The sequence below is a fragment of the Carcharhinus amblyrhynchos genome, chromosome 12 (genome assembly GCF_965287045.1).
Source record: "Carcharhinus amblyrhynchos chromosome 12, sCarAmb.v2.hapA, whole genome shotgun sequence".
NCBI lineage: Eukaryota > Metazoa > Chordata > Chondrichthyes > Carcharhiniformes > Carcharhinidae > Carcharhinus > Carcharhinus amblyrhynchos.
This window is the reverse complement of record NC_137335.1, coordinates 41,321,261-41,343,864: the sequence shown is the minus strand read 5'-3', so window position 1 is coordinate 41,343,864 and position 22,604 is coordinate 41,321,261. Positions and strand designations below refer to the sequence as shown.

Genomic DNA, 22,604 nt, shown 5'->3' with positions numbered 1-22,604 from the left:
GGAAATACCGGTAGTGGTAAACAAGGAAAACAGGGGCAGAAATGAAGGATTCTGAAGTTGACTTTCTTGGCAGATTATTGCCATCAATGATGTGGGCGTTGGTGCTGGTGCTATATGTTATTACAAGATGAAGAACTAGGAATTAAGAAGTCGGTAGGATACATCTCTCAGAATTTTAAATGTACATCAGAAGAAATATTTAACTATCAAGGAAGAGATTCTAAAGTATCAGTTTTAGAGCATTTCAAAACTTACGCTGCAAGCAATTCTTCAAAGGCAATCATATACTGACCACAATCCTTTGAAATTTTAAAACCAGAATGTCAGATTTTTCAGGTGGAGTTTATTACTGAAACCATTTATCTTCCAAATTATTCTTGCAGCTGGACAAGAAAATTTAGTTATAAATGCATTATCAAGAATTTAAAATTCTAGGAAGCTTGGACATTTGGAAAACGAAGAATGGAATCTGTTTATAAAATACTTGGGTATATTTTCACGAATTCTGCATGTGCCATTTAGTTTTATAGTTATGTGTGTATAGATAAGTATAGTAGATAATGCAAAGTCAGTTGAGAAAGTAAGACCATTTCTTTGGAATTATGATGGCTCATTTTGAGGTCAAAGACATGAAGAAAAGAGCATTATTTTCAATAATTTTGGGGTCTACTATGATATTCTGTGGAGCAAGCTCATGGGGGCTTTTGTCTGTGACTAATTTAGTTAAGCTGGGAACTGAGTATCTAAAAGATTGACGGCATCAAAGGGACTAAGTGTGAAAGTTGCACTTAACAAGTTGGATGTTCTACAACATAAGAACATAAGAAATAGGAGCAGGAGTAGGCCATCTAGCCCCTCGAGCCTGCCCCGCCATTCAATAAGATCATGGCTGATCTGTCGTGTCTCAGTTCCACATTCCTGCCCTCTCCCCATAACCCTTAATCCCCTTGCCTATCAAAAACCTATCAACCCGCATCTTAAATATATTGAGCGAGGCAGCCTCCACCACTTCAACGGGCAGAGAATTCCAGAGATTCACCACCCTTTGAGTGAAGAAGTTCCTCCTCAACTCCGTTCTAAACCGCCCCCCCACCCTCTTTATCTTGAGGCTGTGCCCCCTAGTCGTACTGTCCTTTCTGAGCGGGAAGAGTCTCTCCACCTCTATCCTATCCATCCCATTCATCATCTTATATGTCTCAATGAGATCTCTTCTAAACTCTAACGAGTACAAGCCTAGTTTATTCAGCCTCTCCTCATACCTCAACCCCCTCAACTCCGGTATCAGCCTAGTAAACCTACTCTGCACTCCCTCCAAAGCCAAACTATCCTTGCGTAAGTGCAGTGACCAAAACTGCACACAGTATTCCAGCTGCGGCCTCACCAGTGCCCTGTACAGTTGCAGCAAGAGTTCCCTACTTTTATATTCAATCCCCCTCGCTATGAAGGCCAGCATCCCATTCGCCTTCCTGACCACCTGCTGCACCTGCAGGCTGGGTTTTTGTGACTCATGCACAAGGACCCCGAGGTCCCTCTGCACCGTCGCCTGCTGCAGTTTTTCGCCATGTAAGTAATAGTCCTTCCTACCATTATTCCTACCAAAGTGGACAACTTCACACTTGCCAACATTAAATTCCATTTGCCAGTTCCTGGCCCATTCGCCCAGCCTATCTAGATCCCTCTGCAGACTTTCCACACCCTCCGCACAATTTGCCGTTCCACCAATCTTGGTGTCATCAGCAAATTTCGACACCATACACTCGGTTCCCTCCTCCAGATCATCTATATAAATGGTAAATAGCTGAGGCCCCAGCACCGACCCCTGGGGCACTCCACTAGTCACCAACCACCAATCCGAATAGCACCCATTGACCCCCACTCTCTGCCTCCTATTTGACAGCCAATCCCCTGTCCACGCTAAACACCCTACCCCCAACTCCATGCCCCCTGACCTTCTGTAATAACCTCTTGTGCGGCACCTTATCAAACGCCTTCTGAAAATCAAGAAACACCACATCCACCGGCTCTCCTCTATCCACCGCCCTAGACACATCCTCATAGAACTCCAATAAATTCGTCAGACACAACTTCCCCTTAACGAAACCGTGCTGCGTCTGCTCTATCAAACAATTCTCCTCAAGATGCCTCGTTATTTTCTCCTTGATCACGGATTCTAGCATTTTACCTACAACAGACGTTAAACTAACCGGCCTATAATTCCCTGCCTTTTGCCTGCCACCCCTCTTAAACAACGGCGTAACATTAGCCGTTTTCCAAACTTCCGGCACTTCCCCGGAATCCAGCGACGTTTGGAAAACATCACCAAGGCATCCACTATCACCTCCGCCATGTCTTTCAGAACCCTTGGATGCATTCCATCCGGTCCTGGGGACTTGTCCACAATCAGTCCCTCCAGTCTTTCAAGCACTGCCTCTCTAGTAACAATAATGTCATTCAGGCCCTCCACTCCTACTATCTTTCCATCGCTAACACCCGGCAAATTATTCACGTCCTCCTCCGTGAAGACCGATACAAAAAAAACATGGGTAGAAATTTGTATTAGGAGATTAAGAAGTTTTGTTGTGTTCCATTGTTAAGTTTCAAAGTAAAAAGGGTTTTACAATTTGGAAAAAGTCAGAAATAAATAAGGTTATTAAATTTTATTACATAAAAATGGCGGCCATAAGCACAGCACAAGAAGATTTTACATTTACAAAAGATAAAATTCAAAGGAAGATATGGGAAAAGATGAAAGAAAAAATATACTTAAGAAAAAATGTGAACTGTGTTGGAAGTAGTCATGTAAGACCTCCTGGCGTGTGCTCCATGTTGGGGATAGAACTGTGAAGTAGTAAGGCAGTTTTCAGCAATCCCAGAAGTGTCAGTTCTTTCAGCCAGTTTAAACCAAAAAAGTCTTGGGGCTGCAAGCAGCAATTTGATGTCCAGTTTGAAATTCCATAGGAGAGCAGAAGCGAGGAGTGAGATAGTGTATGGTATGCCTCGCCAAAGTGATATCAATTTGCCTTGTGGGAGGGGGTGCATTTTGTAAGGCATTGTTGCCTGTAGAGGTGTTTATTTGAGAGCCTAACAAATTAGAAATCTTTTAGGGGAATACGCCATCTGGGTAATTTTCTGTGCAAATGAAATTTGTGTTGCAATTGCTTGTCAAGTTTCCCATACAGATTTGGCACTTACCCGCCAGATCACAGGAAGTATAATATAAATATCTGCTGTGGCATGGCTTTAGCACTTAGAAGTTCGCCAGCGATACGAAGGTTGGTGGTGTTGTGGGTAGTCTGGAGGGATGTCAGAAGTTGCAGCGTGACATAGATAGGATGCAAGACTGGGCAGAGAAGTGGCAGATGGACTTCAACGTGGATAAATGTGTAGTGGTCCATTCCGGCAGGACCAGTGGGATGAAGGAGTACAATATCAAGGGTAGGAGTCTTAGCAGTATTGTGGAGCAGAAGGATCTTGGGGTCCAGGTCCATAGAACGCTCAAATCTGCCTCGCAGTTGGAGGATGTGGTCAAGAAGGCATATGATGTACTGGCCTTCATTAATTGAGGGATTGAGTTTAGGAGTCGAGAGGTAATGCTGCAACTTTATAAGACCCTTGTCAGACCCCACTTGGAGTACTGTACGTAGTTCTGGTCACCTCACTACAGGAAGGATGTGGAAGCTATTGAGAGTGCAGAGGAGATTTACAAGGATGTTGCCTGGATTGGGAGGCACGCCTTATGAAGATAGGTTGAGGGAGCTAGGTCTCATCTCCCTGGAGAGACGAAGGTTGAGAGGCGACCTGATAGAGGTTTATAAAATATTGTGGGGAATAGATAGGGTGGATTCTCGGAGGCTATTTCCCAGGGCTGAAATTGTCGCTACGAGAGGACACCGGTTTAAGGTGCTGGGAAGCAAGTAGAGAGATGTTAGGGGTAAGTTTTTCACTCAGAGGGTGGTGAGTGAGTGGAATCGGCTGCCGTTGTTGGTGGTAGAGGTGAACTCACTGGGGTCTTTTAAAAAACTTCTGGATGAGTATATGGGATTTAATGGGATTGGGAGTTACAGATAGTTCTATGGCTTGGCAGGTATGGATGCGATTGGTGCAACTTATGGGCCGAAGGCCCTGTTTGTGCTGTAGTGTTCTATGTAAGTTTGAGGGATGCATGAAATTTCCTCAATTCTTCTCTTCCCGTCAAGTTCGCTAATAAGTTGTCTACTGATAGCTACAAGCTCAATGACTCTCAGTTATTCTCTTGATCATACTGTTTGTGTAAGACTCATTATTTTTCTGTCTCTTCATATCTACTCTGATGTTGGCAATTTTCACATCAGATAGTCTGAAATGTTCTTTTCCCTAGCCCTGTTGTATAGTCAAGGTCTTCAACTATGACTGCCCCATTGCCGCCCTCACCTTTCAATTTCCCTCCCTGGACCACAAGTCCCACCATCCTTACCTTCCAACCCATCTTCTTCTGAATTTGGCCGATCATCCTCCTTCATTTTTGCTACCTCCAGAATCCTTCCACTACCAATAAATTTTCCATCCCTCCCCTCCCATTTCAGCCTTAAAAGGGCAGGTTTCCCTCTGACATTCAGGTTACTTTTTTCTTCACCCCACTATAAAAATAAGCATCTTACCTCTCGTAATGTCACTAGAGTCTTTTTATCAATAGTTGCCTGTTTAACTAGCTCTTTATTGTCTTTTTCTAAATCTTTCAGTCGTCCATAAAGATCTTTGAATTTGTTGATTTCTTTCACAAGCAATTTATTTTCTTTTTCAAGATTGGAAATTGTCATATTGTTTTCATCTAGTGTTGAGTCCTTGATCTCAGTCTGTTGGCGCAATCTCCTATTTTCTTTCTCAAGCTGCTTCTTGTCTTTCTCCAATTGGACAGTATCCTCCTCTAGCAGTTTGTTTTCCTTCTCCAATTGTTGCAAACGTTTGCTGGAGATTTTTAGCTCTTCCAGGTTTCTTTGCAAGCTCTGGTTTTCAGTTTCCAAGTCCTGCAATTCATTTTCCAATTGATTAATCTTTTTGTTACTATTTTCTAGAGCCTTTTGGAGCCGATGATTTTCTAAATCTAGTCCTTGATAGCTTACCTCTAATCGTTCAGTTTTCTTGTTACAAGCCTTCAAGAGATCCAGGCTCTTGTTTAACTGTTCTTTCTCATTTTCTAGTTCTTTGTTCTCTAGTTCTAGTTGTGCCATCTTGACACCATTAGACTTCAAACTCTCTACTGTCCTCCGTAACTGCAAATTTTCATCATCAAGTTGGTTGTTTTCTCTCTCTAATATATCTAATTGCACCGTAAGGTTTTTCAAACTATCCAAAGTCTTTCTCAGCTTTCTATTTTCCACTTCTAAGTCAGAGTTCTCCTGTTCCAAGACCTCTACTTTTTCACATGCAATTTTGAGACTAGTTATCTTCTTCTGCAACTGTTCATTTTCTCTTTCCAAGCGACTCAAAACAGTCTCAAGCTCCTTTGCCTGTTCTCCTTTTTCTTTATAGAGTTCCAATTCCTTTTGGATGAGTTTCTTTTCAAACTCTAATTTGTTTAGTTTACCACTAGTCTCCTTAATAGATTCATGGAGGATTTTGTTTTCTTTCTCAATGTCTTTCACTTTTGCTTCTGTGCTGATTTGTGCACGTTGCCTCAGGGATACAATGGTTTGATTCAAGTGTTCATTTTCTTGCTCCAATACTTTGATCTAGAATATACAAATGTGATAAAGGAAATTAATTTCAAATGTATAAATTACTAATTCTTTGTTACAAGTTTTCTACAAGATGCAAAGCCATTCAAAATTTCTTACTCTTGAAGAAACTCTATCTACAACAGCTATGAAGAAATCTGACAAATAGGTAGAACCCTCATTCCTGTCAGCGTTATCAGCAATAGATTTTCTCCAATTTGTCAGACTTGTTCAGAAGCCAAAGGGACCGCTTAAATGGGAAACAGAAAAACATACATTAGTATAAATGGAGCTACTTTTCTGAAGTTGAGGCAAATCCACTTTTTTGACAAACAAGGTTGTTTACTATCTGCTGCAACTATTTATCCGATGAGAAATGACTAACTTTCCATGCATGTTCAGCATGTTTGCTTTTCATATTTCAGCATTGACTTTTCCTGTGGTAAAGATTAATGGCAATTAACATAGACATAACTGGTAATGAAATACAAGAGACGATTTGATCAAAGCTTAAGACATTAAAAATACAATTACGATAGATAGAGAGGAATTTTGGGAGCCTAGGATTAGGAAATATTGTGCAAAATTTAGGAAATTTTGTGTAAAAATTAGAACCAGATTTTTCGGGAGTGAAATTTGGAAATCTCTAAACGAAAGGAGATTGAAGTTTGGAATTCTCTTCACAAATACCAATTGAGGATAGTTAAATTGTAAATTTGAAAAGGGAATTGAGAAACTTGTTAACTGAAGGTATTGAGAGATATGGTGTGCAGATACATGTATGGAGTTAGCTTGCACATCAGCTTTGATCTCGCTGAATGGTGGATCAGGTTCACTTCTATAAAAAAATTTTAAATCATATTACTTCATGATTTAAGGTTCATTCGACAAAAATATCATGGAGCTAAAAGATAATTTGTTACATTTCACTCAATACTTTAGCCAAAACCTTTATTAGGGAATTATCAGCTCCTCTTTCGTTATGCACTCACTAGCTATAAAGGTAATTAAAACAAAATGTTAGATGGTCTACACTGACAATTTATACTCTGCAAGTTAAAACAAGAAAATATAATGCAGTTCAAATATATTTCATATGGATGAAATAGCCAACACTTACTTTTAAAATCCATTACTTTTGTTTACAATAAATACTATAACTTCAAAATAACTAAAGTTGCACATTCACCTCCAAGTTTAGATTTTGCTAATATGTAAATTTAAATGGGAAATATTCAGTCTTTCCCATTCAAAATAATAAATGTATTGTGAATACAATGGGCCAAATTTTGAGTCTATGCAAGTGAAAGGATCTGGAATGAGCTAGGATGACTTTTCTAGCAAGCCACGTAACGAGAGAAGTAGAAAGGGCTTTAAACTAAACAAGGGAGCTGCAAGACCAAGCATGTGAAGATGTAGTAAATCAGGAGAACACAATAGTAATATGGATATTGCAGGTCATAGAATGGCAGGAAGGGACAGAAAAGATAAAACCCAGGACTAAACCAACAGTCAAGACTGACTGTTACAAAGGTTATAAAAAAAACTGAAGGTTTGTATCTGAATGTATTCGTAACAAAGTATATGAATTGATAGTGTCCATTGAATTAAATATGATCCAATAGCCATTAGAGATCTGGATGCAGGATGGTAAGGATTTGGTCCTGAATAATGAGGGGTATATGACATTCAAGAAAAAAAAGGGAAAGTTGGAGGGGTAGCACTGTTAAATCAAGGATGGCATTGATGCAGTAGTTAAGATGTACTTGATTCAGGGGAGTAGGACATTGAATCTGCTTGGGTGAAGATGAGAAATAGTAAGGGAAGGAAGGCACTAGTGAGTGTGGTGCACAGGCCCCCTAACAATAACAACAATGAAGGACAAAGTGTACAAGAAGGAACATTAAGCACTTGTGATAAAGGCATAGGAATGATCATCAGTTTTATTCTACATATTTGAAAAATGAGGTTGACAGTAGTAGCCTAGAAAAGGAGCTCATAAAATGCTCAAGATAGTTTCTTAGAGTATCACATTCTGGAACCAACCAGGGAACTGGTTATATTAGACTTGGTATTGTGTAATCTGGCAGGATTAATTAATGATCTCAGAGTAAAGATACCCTAATTAGAACTCTTACTATGTGGTTATAACAAGCAACTTTTCAATGGCATATGACATAATATAATTCGTATGTCGGGAACACGCCCCACCAAAGTTATTTAGTCAATGGATGTTTTGTAAGAGGGAATACTTGCTGCTCCTCTTGCTTAAAATGGCAAGTTTAGGATTTGATTTATGGTTTTGTTTACTTAAAAGTTTATAACCACTCAGGCTAGTTTTTGTTCTAGTGGTTTGGAAATGTGTTTTGGAGGGTGGAAAGGATTTATTTATGCTATAGTAACCAAAAACCTTGTTATTTGGCCATTCTCATTGTGTAATGGATCCTCTTGGCCTGGTTTTCTTTTTCATTCATTTTACTGTTCTACATGTAAAGTCTTCCAATACATATGACTGGCTTAGATAGTTAAGGTGCCACAGGGTTCTCAATCAGCCTAGTTACATGAAATGTTAGGGGGTTGAATGGCCCAGTAAAACATTTCAAAGTCTTTTCATATCTCAAGAACTTCAACACTGCTATTACATTCCTTCAGGTGTTAATGATCACACCCGATTACATAAGCATGGACTGGCCAGATGTTTCATTCCAAATTTAACGGCAAAGTGAAGGGGAAGGCAATTTGATTAACAAAAGAATACAGTTCTCCCTCTTCAGCAGAATTTCAGATCCCAGATGTTATACAACAGCGGTACACTTTTCCAAATCCCTGTAGCTTTTATCTGGGATGAAACAAAATTATGTTGTTTCAATCCTCCCTTCACAATCTATACACCCGCCATCTTATTTTTGGAGGGGATCTAAACTAAGTCGTACATCTAGAATTAAGATTGCTCAAGTGAAAAGATCTTCACCCCTTCCGGCGTGTCCAGGCTCACTCCATATTTATGACTCAAATGGATTGTATTGACTTTTGGCGTTTCCTCTACCCAACTGCAAGGACCTTTTCCTACTTCTCTCATTTCCACCATGCACTGACTACTTTTTTTTGGTAGAGCTCTTTTCTGCTCAGTTAAAACAGCTGAGTTTTCTGCCATTATATCTGACCATGCATCTCACTCCCTTGACCTGGCTTTTTCACCCAAAGCTAAAGGTCAACTTCCATGGCGATTTAACACAACCTTACTATCTGACAAAGATTTTTGTAAATTCATATCCACCAGTATGGATTTATTAAAATGAATATATCTGATTCTGCCACCCCATCAGTACTATGGGAAACCCTCAGGACAGTTCTCTGGGAAACAATTTCTTACATTGCATATATTATCGAAAAGAAAATTAAAACACCAAGAATTGATGGATTTAATTTTAGAAATAGGCCGTCAATATTCTTTCACCCCCATTCCCAAGTTATATGCCGACAAGCTAAAACTTCAGATTCAATTTGACTTACTTTCCACAAATAAAGCTGAGTGTACGTTATAATGGTTCAAGGGGACATTCTAGTTTAAACCTTCACCAATCTTCTTCCCACATCTTAGGCGCCAGGTCTACGACTCCTCCCATTATCCTACTACTGACCCTTCTGATATGAATTGGGCCTTCACTTCTTTTTATGCCTTCATAAATCAAAACCCCAATGGATGTCATGGCAATGGCTACCATTCTAAATAATTTGGACTCCCATCTATGGACGTGGACTCGAGACTTGGACAATCTTTTGCATCTGGACGAGATAACAAACTGCATTAATGCAAATTGATAAGGCACGAAGGCCATAAGAGCTTTTCTATTGAGTTCCATAAAAAATTCTCCACTCAACTTATTACCAAATATGTTTAATGATTCACTATCCCAAGGTTCTTTGCCCCAACATTATCTTGTTTATACTAAAAAAAGACACCATGCAGAATGTGACTCATATCGGCCTCTTTTAAATACTGATGTAAAGCTGTTAGCCAAGGTACTGGCATTGAGGTTGGAACCTTGTTTTCTTGGTATAGTATTTGATTGAGAGGAACAAGCTTTTTTAGCTTTGCTGCAAGGAAAGTTCTACAGCCACTGCCAAAGATCTAAGGAATAGCTAGTTAAAAAGCTAGAGAAATGAAAAGTTTCCAGAAGGTCTGGAGTTAAAGGGAACAAAGGAGAAACTAGGAAATAGAACAGGATTCCGTTCAGGGACATTCGAATCTGACAAAGTTGAGAAGAAATTAATTGGTGAGGATACTAGAGATGGGTTTTCTACAAGTAATCCTAAATTTGAAATGTCTATCGTCTATGAACAAATTATAAAGTATTAACTGGATATCAGAATTGGTGTAACAGTGAAAACCTGAAAGCTTTAATCTGAAAGCCTGGCATGGACTTTTGTTAAAAGTGGGGTGGAAGCTGTGGTCAAATGGGTCCTTTGGAAAACATGAACTGGAATATGAATTGCTAAGCAAGAATGTCACTACAAGAGAAGATTTTAAAACACTTACAGAAAGGGAGTTTGGAAAGTCCCATAACAAGCATCTTTGGGGGGAGGGGGTGAAGGGGAGAAAGAAGAGAATTCGGAGGAGAAATCCACAAATGCTAACCTTGTATGTTAAAGAGGCCATTGCAGCTTCAGATGGACTTTGTCATTCGTGTTAATCGTAAAATCTGTATGTAATGATCAAGCTAAAGGAGGAGTATGGGAGCATTGTATTATAATCCATTTTTTAATATTTAATTTTTTTCTTATTGTTAAGATGAATTAGCACTCCTATGACACTATTCCTCAACACTGATTTTTCAAAAAATTTTTTAAGTTAGGGATCCATTCTGAGATTTACCCTTAAGTTATATCAAGTGGAATGGTAACAAAAGTGGTTGACTCTTGCAGGATTTCAAAACGTGGAAAAAGGACTATTGGATGCTGATTAGTAATTAACTGGTTGGGAAATTCTGAAATGTGGAAAACAAGTTACCGAATGCAAAAATAGTAAAGCTTAATTTGGGATTTATTGGGTAAATGGCGGGATCTGTGAATCGTTAGTGGGATATTAAAGTACTGGACAAAGGAAATGGCATTGGAAACGTCCAAAACATTCCTAAAGACGGAAGAGATAACTGAGGGGTTTACAGAAAGTAACCAAAAGTCAGTTAACTGATTTGGCAAATGAATGGGACTTAGGAGGATTACCCGCAGGGTTAAAGAAAGCTGAGATATTTGAAAGTCTAATGAAACATTTAAAATTTCAAGTGTTCCCTGATAGACCAAGTTATTTGAAAAGTAAGAAAATTGTATTAGCTAAAATTCAATTACAAATAGCAATAACAAAATTAGAAATTCATGAAAAACAAAGAAATTATCTAGGGGGCATGCACTTAAGGTGAGGCAGGGGAGTTCAAAGGAGATGTGAAGGACAAGTTTTTTTTTAATGTAGTGGTAGGTGTCTTGAACACGCCGCCAGAACTGGTGTTGCGGACAGGTACAATAGGGGCACCTAAGGGGCTTTATGTTAAGCGCGTGATTATGAAAGGAATAGAGGGAAAGGGACCAAGGGCAGGCAGAAGGCTTTAGTTTAATCTGGTGTCATGTTTGGCACAACATTTTGGGCTGGAGGGCCTGTTCCTATGCTGTACTGGTCTGCATAATAAAACTTGAACTTCAAATGCAGGAAAATGAAACAGTGAGATTTTTCATAGGGTAATGGAAATGCAGAGTATAGCAATGAGAGAGTTTCAACTTCAAGTGTTGGCAAGGGGCAAAGAGGCACCACAGGAGGTAAAGGAAGTCATTGTGGACATGAACGTAGTGGGGAAATGTTTAAACTTATACAAGCTCTTCCAAAATTTGAGGAAAATGATATGGAAGCATTCTTTATTTATTTTGAAAAGATAGTTAAACAGATGAAATGACCACAAGACATTTGGACATAAATTTTACAAAGCTGACTGGTAGGTAGATCAAGTGAGAAAAATGCATCATTGTCAGAAAAGGTATCTGTAGATTATGACATAGGAAAGATAGCTATTCTTGGTGCGTATGAATTGATTCTTGAGGCATACAGGTAGAAATTTCAAAACACAAGAGAACAGCCAAGAAAAAAGCCATACTGAATTTGAGAGGGTGAAGCAAAATAACTTTGACCAATGGATACATGTGTTAAAGATAGAAAAAACATACTTACCAAGCCCTTAGAGGTGATTCTTTTAGAAAAATTAAAGATTCACTTCCTTTGATTATAAGGACACGTTAAGGAACAAGAAGTTAAAACTGCGTGACAGGCAGCAGAGCTCGCTGATTATTACAAACTGGTTTACAGAACCAATTCTTTCCTCCTTGGCATTATCACCAAATCTCCCACCACCAATAGCCTACAGGTTAATGCTGAACAGAAACAATACTAACCACATAAATACTTCGGCTACAAGAGCCGGAAGAGATGATCAGCGACAGAGTTATATGGTGCGTAATTCTTTGACTTCCAGAAGTCTGCACACCATCTACAAGGTGCGTGTGTGTTATGGACGACTATCTACTTGCTTGACTGAGTGCATGAAGTTCAATACCACCCAGGACAAAGCAACCTATTTAACTGGCACGCCTTCCACCACTTTAAACATTCATTCCCTCCACTGCTACTGTACAGTGGTAGTGATCTGTTCTAGGTATCCAGATCACCAACCTGTCCTGGTCACCCCATGCCAACACTACAGTAAAGAAAGCCCACCAACGCCTTTAATTTCTCAGAAAACTAACGAAATTTGACACGTCAGCTACGACTCTCACCAACTTACAGATCAGCATAGAAAGCATTCTTTCTGATTCTATCATAGCTTGGTATGGCTCCTGCTCTACCCAAGACTGCAAGAAACTACAAAAGGTCGTGGATGTAACCCAGGCCATCATGCAAACCAGTCTCCCACCCATTGACTCTGTCTACACTTTCTGCTGCCTTGGCAAAGCAGCCAGCATAATTAAAGGCACCATGCGCTCCAGACATCCTCTCTCTCACCTTCTTCCTTTGGGAAAAAGATACAAAAGTCTGAGGTCACGTATCAATCGACTCAAGAACAGCTTCTTCCCTGCTGCTGTCAGACTTTTGAATGGACTTACCTTGCATTAAATTGATGTTTCTCTACACCCTGGTTAGGGCTGTAACACTACATTCTGCGCTCTCTCATTTCTTCTCTATGAATGCTATGCTTTGTCTGTGTAGCGTGCAAGAAACAATACTTGACTATGTTAATTTATGTGACAATATTAAATCAAATCAAAACCAAAACCATCCTAACTTTCAAGTATATTGCTGGTCAAAATCCGGTAATTCCATTCCCAATTGTGTGCGCTTATAGCGCACGAACTTCTGCAACTCAAGAAGGCAGCTCACCACCTCCTTTAGAAAGATAATTAGGGATGGGCAACAAATATTGGCCTTGCCTGCAACATTTACATCCTATGAATGAATAAAAAACTTAAAATGAACAGATCACATTCAGCATAAAAAACATAAGGACGTTGCGCATCATCAGTTAGTATGTCTTAATAAAATGTTTATTTATTAGTATTTAAATGAGAAATGATTGGGATATGATGTTATGGAACTGACATTACATGGAGGTTCAAGTTCAAGGGAACACCCACTATAGTCAGGAGCATAAAATAACAAGGTACCAAGTCAGTTATCCAGTTTATGCTGCTTTTGAAACTCATCCTGCACCCAAATCTGCCAACCAATCTGTTTATTTGAAAATGAAGTTATCACAATATAGCTTCAATCAAGTTTATAGAAATGTATTTAATCTTCTGCTCTTACTTGTCCCTCAGTACTTTCGCGAATGGTTTCAATAGTTTTTTCAAGTTGGGACTTCTCTTTTATAAGATCATTGCTAAGGCTTTCAACATTTTGCATACTTTGTTTTTCATTGCTGATTTCTCCCTGGAGCCTTGCCATCTAAAACAGAAAGAATAAACTTTTAAAAAATGCAATTCTACAGTACAAGAAAATGAAAAAGAGTGACAAAGTTATAATGCTGCATTGAACTTAATTAAATATACATTAAAACTAAAATCAGTAAGAAATGTGACTCTTTTGTTTGTAAACAATACTCCACTACGCAATGACAAACTCAACATACCTTCTTTAGCCTTATTGACAGTAGGTTTGTCAATTAGACTCATCTGTTATCAAGTCAATGCAATGAAATCTTAAATGGCTGCTATCAGCATCCTTCTTAGTCATAACCAACACCATTTACATTCCCTTTCTTCTTTTGACGATGACATCTCTGACAATGACAGCCCTCCCCCTCATCATAATAGTATAAATCGTGTCTTTTCCTTTGTCTTCAGCTCTGATGAAGGGTCATCCAAACATGAGTTCTATTGCCTTTCCACACGCTGTCAGATTTTCCTGTATTTTCTGTTTTTGCTATTAAATCTCGGCCTAGTTATTAAGTTGCAGTTAAATTTTGTAATCGACGTTGTGCATGGAATCAGCTGGCTTGACCAATGAACAAAGTGAAGATAAATAGCTCATCTTATTCCAAATTAGCATAAACAACTGTTGTTGTCATGCAAAGGAATGCAGCTAAAACCAAAGTGGGGGAGAATAGGAATTTCAAGACTATAACCTAATCTTGAGATTTCAAATAGTAATTACTAACACCTAAACATATATCAGTTTGTTTAACCATTTAAAATCTCAGTTCAGGTTATTTTCTCACAATTTGATCCACTCTCTTAAGGATATTTAACATAAAACATAACAGCACAGTACAGGCCCTTCGGCCCTCAATGTTGTGCCGAGCTATGTCCAATCCCAAGATCAAGCTATCCCCTCCCTATAATTCTGGAGTGCTCCATATGCCTATCCAATAACTGCTTGTAAGTTCCTAAAGTGTCCGACTCCACTATCGCAGCAGGCATTCTATTCCACACCCAACCACCCTGAGTGAAGAAGCTACCTCAGACATCCCTCCTATGTCTCCCACCATGATCCTTTTGGTTATTCCCCTTACTAACAGCTACATCCACCTGAGGAAATAGTCTCTGAATGTCCACGCTATCAATCCCTCTCATCATCTTAGAAACCTCTAAGTCGCTTCTCATCCTCCTCTGCTCCAAAGAAAAAAGCCCCAGCTCCCTCAACCTTTCCTCATAAGACCTATCCTCCAAACCAGGCAGCATCCTGGTAAATCTCCTCTGCACTCTCTCCAATGCTTCCACATCCTTCTTATAGTAAGGTGACCGGAACTGAACACAATATTCCAAATGTGGTCTCACCAACATCCAGTATAGTTGCAGCATAACCCCACGGCTCAAACTCAAACCCCCTGATAATAAACGCTAACACACTATAAGCCTTCTTCACAGCTCTATCCACTTGAGTGGCAACCTTCAGAGATCTGTGGATATGAATCCCAAGATCTCTGTTCTTCCACATTCCTTAGAACCCTGCCATTGACCCTATAATCTGCATTCAAGTTTGTGCTACCAAAATGAATCACCTCGCACTTATCAGGGTTAAACTCCATCTGCCACTTTTTGGCCCAGCTCTACATCCTATCAATGTCTCTTTGCAGCCTGCAAGAGGCCTCCACCTCATCCACTACTCCATCAATCTTGGTGTCGTCAGCAAGTTTACTAACCCACCCTTTAGCCCCTTCTTCCAAGTCATTGATAAAAATCACAAAAAGCAGAGGACCCAGTACTGACCCCTGTGGTATACCGCTGGTAACGGACCTCCAGTCTGAAAATTTTCCCTCCACCACCACCCTCTGTCTTCTATGATACAGCCAGCTACTTATCCAATTGGCCAAATTTCCTTCTATCCCACATCCCCTTAGCTTCATGAGATTACCATGGGGAACCTTTTCAAACGACTTGCTAAAATCCATGTATATGACATCAACTACTCTACGTTCCTCCACACACATAGTTACCTCCTCAAAGAATTCAATCAAATTTGAGAGGCAGGACTTAGCCTCACGAAACCGTGCTGACTATCCCGGATTGAACTGAATCTTTCCAAATGGTCATAAATCCTATCTCTCAGGACCTTTTCCATTAACTTACCAACCAAAGTAAGACTAACTGGCTTATAATTACCAGGGTCATTCCTATTTCCTTTCTTGCAAAGAGGAACATTTGTCACTCAGTCCTCTGGCACTATCCCTGTGGACAGTGACGACCCAAAGATCAAAGCCAAAGGCTCCGCAATCTCATCCCTTGCCTCCCAAAGTATCCTAGGATGTATCCATCTGGCCCAGGAGACTTATCCACCCTCAGGTTTTTCAAAATTGCTAATACATCTTCCCTCAGAACATCTACCTCCTCCATCCTATCAGCCTATATCATGCACTGATATTTGAATATGTAAAAGCTGAATAGGTAGCTTTTAATACAGATGAATGTTATATGATGCATTTTGGTAAGTGCAATTGAAGAATCTTCGCACAATGCAGCGTTGCCTACTGAAGGTTGGGGTTATGTTAAAAGATCCAAGACCAATACCATGAGTCTTAAAATGTATTGCTCAAACAGTTAAGTATAAAAAAGAAATTTGGGCCTTGGTCAGATTTGCTCTGTTCACAACCTTGGTGTCAAATTTGATCCTGAGTTGAACTCCAATCTCATGCTTGCACTACCACTATTTCCACCTCTAAGTCTGCCCCCGTCTAGCTGTGGGAGAGAACATATGCTGAGTGGGAAATAACCAGAGTGAATGCAGGTATTAGCAATTTGGAGCATAGTGGGAATTCAGTACAAAGGGAAAGAGGTGCTCTTTGCATTTTTTCTTTGCTTTCCAACTTCTTAATCTTGAGTGATCTTGTCTTGCTGTAGCAGCATACAAGAGAGAGCCAATTGGTAAGTAGCTGATAAGGTTTACTACTTGCCGCATTTACAGTCTGTACTTTTTTTGTCGTTTATAGTTTGTATTTATTCTGTAGTAATGAGAAAGAGTCCCAGGGTAACTGATTAAAAAAGTTTAAAGTCTTGGCAGGAGAGCTCAAAACGTGGTGTGTTGTTGTGCTGCATGTGAGAAGCTGGGAACATTTCCAGTTCCTGGGGCCAGCATGTGTGCAGTGTCTCCAGTTGAAGCTCCTGGAAGCCTGGATTTCAGAGCTGCAGCAACAGCAGGGGACACTTTGGAGCATCCACGAAGCTGGGAGCATCGTGGAAAACAGATACAGAGAAGTGGTCTCACTGCTGTCCAAGACTCGACAACAGAAAGGTAATAGCTGACCACTAGGAAGAATAGCAGGACTAGGCAGGCCTTTCGCGGCCATTCCCTTGCAGAATCAATATGCCTGCTTTGGATACTGTCGGGGAAATGGCCTCTCGGGGCAACAGTAACAGCCTAAATTTGTTGCACCATAGCTGGCTCTACTGCACAGGAAAGGAAAAGAAAATATAGTTAAAGGGGAATAGGTAGACATTTATGTGGCCACAAATGAGACTCCAAGATGGTCTGTTGCCTCACTGGTGCTAAGATCAAGGATGTCTCAGAGCAGCATTCTGGAGGGGGAGGGTAAACAACCAGTGGTTGTGGTATACATTGGTACCAATGACATAGATAACAAAAAGGCATGAGGTCCTAAAAGCTGAACACAGAGAATTCGGATTTAGGTTGAAAAGTAGGGCCCCAAAAACGTATGAATCATAGAATCCCGACAGTGCAGAAGGAGGCCGAATGCACCAACCACAATCCCACCCAGGCCCTATTCTTGTAACCCCACATATTTACCCTGCTAATCTCCTGACAGTGGGGTCAATTTAACATGGCCAGTCAACCTAATCTGCACATCTCTGGAATGTGGGAGGAAACTGGAGTGCCCGGAGGAAACTCATGCAGATATGGAGAGAACGTGCAAATTCCATACATTCCCAAGCCAGGAATTGAGCCAGGGTCCCTGGTGCTGTGAGGCAGCAGTGCTAACCACTGTGCCGCCCCTACTGGTAGTGATCTCAGAATCGTTACCAGTACCACATGCTAATCAGAGGAGAAATCCCAGGATATAGCAGATGACTACATGGCTGGAAAGATGGAGCAAGGGGAAGTGTTTCAGATTCCTGGGACATTGGAACCAGTTCTGGAGGAGGTGGGATCAGTACAAACTGGACACGTTACAACTAGGCAGGACCAGGACAAATGTCCTAGGGCAAGTATTTTCTAATGTTGTTGGGGAGGGTTTAAACTAGATAGGCAGGGGATGGGAACCCAAGTAAGGTGATAAAGATAAAGAAGTATAACGCAAAAACAGTAAGCAGGATAATCAAGGGCTAGAGGCAAATAGGGCCCGCGACAGTAGAAGAAGAGTTAGGATGATTCAAAATGGCAAAAAAGCAAGCCTGAAGGCTTTGTAACTTAATGCACGAAGCATTCAGAATAAGACAGATGAACCAATGGCACAAATTGAGATAAACGTATATGATCTCATAGCCATTACGGAGAAATGGTTAAAAGATCAAAACTGGCAACTTAATATCCAGGGATATTCGACCTTTCAGAAAGACAGGAAGAAAGGAAATAGTAGTGAGGTAGCACTATTAATAAGAAATAAAATTCGGTCAGTTGCGAGAGAAGGTCTAGGCTCAGATTATATAGAATCCAGTTGGTAAAAAAAAAACAAGGTTTTTAAAAAATTGGTAGTAGTGTACAGATCCTCCAAACAGCAGCCATGCTGTAGGAATGAGTATAAGTCAGCAAATAATAGGCGCATGTAAAAAGAACAGAGCAAAAATTATGGGTAACTTTAATCTTCATGTTGATTGGAATAATCAAGTTAGAAAGGGTAGGTATGGCAACAAATCCATTGAGAGCACTGGGAAAGTTTCCTAGAGCAATGTGTCATGGAGTCAACTAGGAAAGAGGCTATCTTGGAGCTGGTAATGGGGAACGAGGCAGGGTTATTAAGTGACCTAAAAGATCCCCTAGGAAGTAGTGATCATAACATGTTAGAATTTAATCTTGTTTCAGAGTGAGAAACTAGGATTGGAAACAACAATGTTTAACTTAAATAAAAGGGAGTAACAATGAGACAAGAGTAGAGTAAGCTAAAATGAACTGTGTGGACAGACTAAACAAGCACTAGCAGTCACTTGAGGCCGTAATTCATGACTCTCAACAAAAATATATCCCATTGAGGAGGAACAATTCCAAGAGAGGGATAAACCAACCATGGCTAACGAAGGAAGTTAAGGAGTGTTAAGTTGCAATAAAAAACATAAGGAGACAACCCCAATTCTGCAATAAGTTCCAAATCCAGCAGAGAACTAAAAACAAAAGAGAAAATAAACTACAATGGCAAACTAGCAAGGAATATAAAGAGCAACAATAAGAGCTTCTTCAAATATATAAAAAGGAAGAACAGTCATAGCAAACATAAGCCCCTTGAAAATGAATCCGGGGGGATAATTATGGGAAACAAGGAAATGGCAGAGGAGTTAACAGATATTTTGTACAGTCTTTACGTTGGAAGAGATTTCAAACATCTGATTAATACTAAAGAATATGGGGGAAGGAATTAAGTACCATCATCATCACTAGAGAAGTAGTACAAGACAAACTAATGGGACTAAAGGCAGATGTCCTCTGGTTTTGATGGCTTACATCCTAGGATCCTAGAAGTAGCAGCTACGGACATCAGATGCATCAATTCTAAGCTTTGAAAAATCCTCTGATTCTGAAAGAAATACCAGAGGACTGGAAAACTGCCAATGTGACATGCCTATTCAAAAAGGAGGGGGGCAAAAAGCAGGTAACTATAAGCCGGTTAGCCTAATAGCTATTGGTGGAAAAAAATGTTGGAATCAATTATTAAGTATGTTCGTTGGAAAATCATAAACTAATCAAGCCAGGTCAGCGTGGCTTCATGAAAGGGAAATCATGCCTGACTAATTTATTAGAGTTTTTCAAGGAAGTTTCAACCAGAGTAGATGTGTTGTATTTGGATTTCCAGAAGATATTCGACAAGGTACTTCACAAAAGGTCAAGTGATTAGAGCCCATGGTCTTGGAGGTAGTATATTGGCATGGATAGATTAGCTAATGGGCTAGAAACAACAAATAGGGACAAGGGTTCTCTTTTCAGTTGGCAACCTGTAACCAGTGGGGCTTCACAGAGATCAGTGCTGGGACCACAATTGTGTACAATATGTATTAATGATTTAGAGGAAGAAAGCGAGTGCACTGTAGCTACATTTGCAGACAACACAAGAACAGATGGAAAGGCAAGGTGTGAGAGGAACACAGTTTACAAAGTGATATTGATAGGTCAAGTGAGCAAAAAGTTGACAAATGGAATATAATGTCAGAAAACGTGAAGTTGTTCATTTTGAAAGGAAGAACAAAAGAAAACAATTTTATTTAAATGGAGAAAAACTGTAGAAGGTTGCAACACAAAGGGATTTTGGGATACCTGTGCATGAAACACAAAACTAGCACATAGGTACAGCAGGTCATCAAGAAGGCAAATGGAATTTTGGCTCTTATTTCAAGGGGTTGGAGTACAAGAGTAAATAAGTCTTGCTGTGCTGCGCAAGGTACTGGTGAGACCACATCTGTGAGCAGTTTTGGCACCTTTATTTAAGGTATTATTCTATTGGAGGCAGTTCAGAGAAGGTTCACTTGGATGATCCCTGGTATACAGGGATTGGTTTACAAGAAGAGCTTGAGTAGGTTGGGCTTGTACTCATTGGAGCTTAGAAGCATGATAGGCGATCTTAATGAGGCATATAGAATTCTCAGGGCGTTTGATAGGGTAGAAACTGAGAAGTTATTTCCCTTGCAGGAGAGTCTAGGACCAGAGGGCATAATCTCAGAATAAAGGGGTGTCAAGGTAAGACCAAAACAAGGAGGAATTTCTTCTCTCAGAGGGAATTCCTTGCCACAGAGAGCAGTGGGACAGAGTCCTTGCATAGATTTAAGGCTGAGATCGATAGACGTTTTTGATCACGAGGAATGTCAGTCAGGTCAGCCATGATCCCACTGAATGGCAGAGGTTCAAGGGCTGAATAGCCTACTCCTGTTTCTTCTGGTCTTAACTGCTGCTCAAGTCCTCATTCATGCCTGGTTATCACCACATTCAACTACTACAACACTCCTGGCTGGTTTCCCACATTCAACCTTCCATAAACATGAAGTCATTCAGAACTCTACTGCCAGTGCCTCAACTTGCAGCAAGTCCTGTTCCACCATCACTTCCATGCTCACTGATATGGTTGATATCATAAAGGTTCGGACAAGGGCCACTCAAATGGCTAGTAGTTTAGGATACAAAAATAAAAAATGCTGGAAAATCTCAGCAGGTCTGACAGCATCTGTGGAGAATAGAGTTAACATCTTGAGTCTGGACGACCTTTCATCAAGTAGTTTAAGGACCCTTAGTCAACACAAAAATATATATTTTATAGTGCCTTTAAAGGCAATGAAACTTTCACATACTGAGATATTAGATCAGGTTACAAAAAGCTTAGTTAAGAGAGAGAGTGTTAAAAGGAGGAAAGCAAGATTGGGAGGCAGTGGGGGTGGGGGCAGAGAGGTGGGAGTGGGGGCAGGGCGTGTTTCAGAGCTTGAGATCCAGCAAACTGATGGCATGGTCATCAATGGTAGAGCAGTTATAATTAGAAATACATGAGAGGCCAGAAGTAGAAAAATGCAGAAGTCCCAAAGGATCAAGAGGGTGGAGGAGATTAGAGATAAAAGGAAGAGAAAGATCTTGGTGGGATTTGACAACAGGGATGCAAATTTTGAAGTCAAGAATTTGCTTGGCCAGGGGACAAAGTAAGTCAGCGAACACAGGGACGGTGGTGAAACAGGACTTGCTGCGAATTAGGATGCTGGCAGCAGAATTTTTGATGACCCCTGATTGTGGGAAACCAGCCAGGAGTGTGTTGTAGTAAGTTAAGGGTAGAGGTAACAAAGATATGGATGAGAACTTTAGCAGACGATGAGCTGAAACCATACAAAGGTATAGAAATAGAAATAAGTGGCCTTAATGACAGCACAAATATGAGTTTGAAAGCTCACCTTGGGATCAAATGTGATACTTCAGTTTCACAGAGATTGGCTCAATCTCAGATACTGCCAGAAGGATGGAATTGGTGGTGGAGACAGTAAAGAACGGCTTCAGTCTTCTAAAATATTTAATTGGGAAAAAGTTCTGCTCATCTGTAATGATTATCAGACAAACAGTCTACTAATTCAGAGAGCTAGGAGATATTAAGGTTCAGAGAGCTAGGAGATGTTAAGGATCTAGAGTAGTATACGGGTTGTAGGAAGGAGCTTAAAAAGGAAATTAGGAAAGCCAGAAGGGGTCATGGCGAGTAAGATTAAGGAGAACCCCAAGGCGTTCTAAAAATATGTGAAGAGTACAAGGATGAGATGTGAAGGGATAGGACCTACAAAAAGGTGAAGGGGGAAAAGTCTGTGCGGAACCAGTAGAAATGGCAGAGGTGCTTAATGAATACTTTGCTTCAGCATTCACGGTGGAAAATGATCTGGATGGCTGAACTGCAGGTTTGCGGCGGACTGAAAAGATCGCGTATGTGGACGTTAAGAAAGAGGACGTGTTGGAACTTTTAAATTGCATCAAGATAGATAAGTCGCTGGCACCGGATGGTATGTACCCCAGGTTACTGTGGGAGGTGAGGGGAGAGATTGCAGAGCCTCTGGCGATGATCGTTGATGGAGACCGGACAGGTTCCGGAGAATTGCGGATGTGGTTCCTATTTTCAAGAAAGGGAGCAGGGATAGCCCAGGAAATTACCGACCAGTGAGTCGGACCTGAGTGGTTGGTAAGCTGATGGAGAGGATACTGAGGGACAGGATTTATGAACATTTAGAGAAGTTTAGTATGATCAAAAGTAGTCAGCACGG

At 40.3% G+C, this 22,604-nt stretch overlaps 1 protein-coding gene across 17 annotated transcripts in view; it reads right to left on the bottom strand.

The window, feature by feature from the left end:
• ccdc88ab (coiled-coil and HOOK domain protein 88ab) overlaps nucleotides 1-22,604 on the bottom strand; it is a 244,703-nt gene that overhangs the window by 115,976 nt on the left and 106,123 nt on the right. For 15 of the 17 annotated variants that reach the window (XM_080200420.1, XM_080200417.1, XM_080200421.1 and 12 more), the window contains 2 exons: nucleotides 13,540-13,677; nucleotides 4,638-5,708 (listed from right to left, as the gene is read on the bottom strand). In XM_080200420.1, coding sequence (XP_080056546.1) covers nucleotides 4,638-5,708; nucleotides 13,540-13,677 — 1,209 coding nt within the window. The remainder of the gene's footprint in view (nucleotides 1-4,637; nucleotides 5,709-13,539; nucleotides 13,678-22,604) is intronic. The other 2 variants (XM_080200414.1, XM_080200416.1) reach the window with 2 other exon arrangements.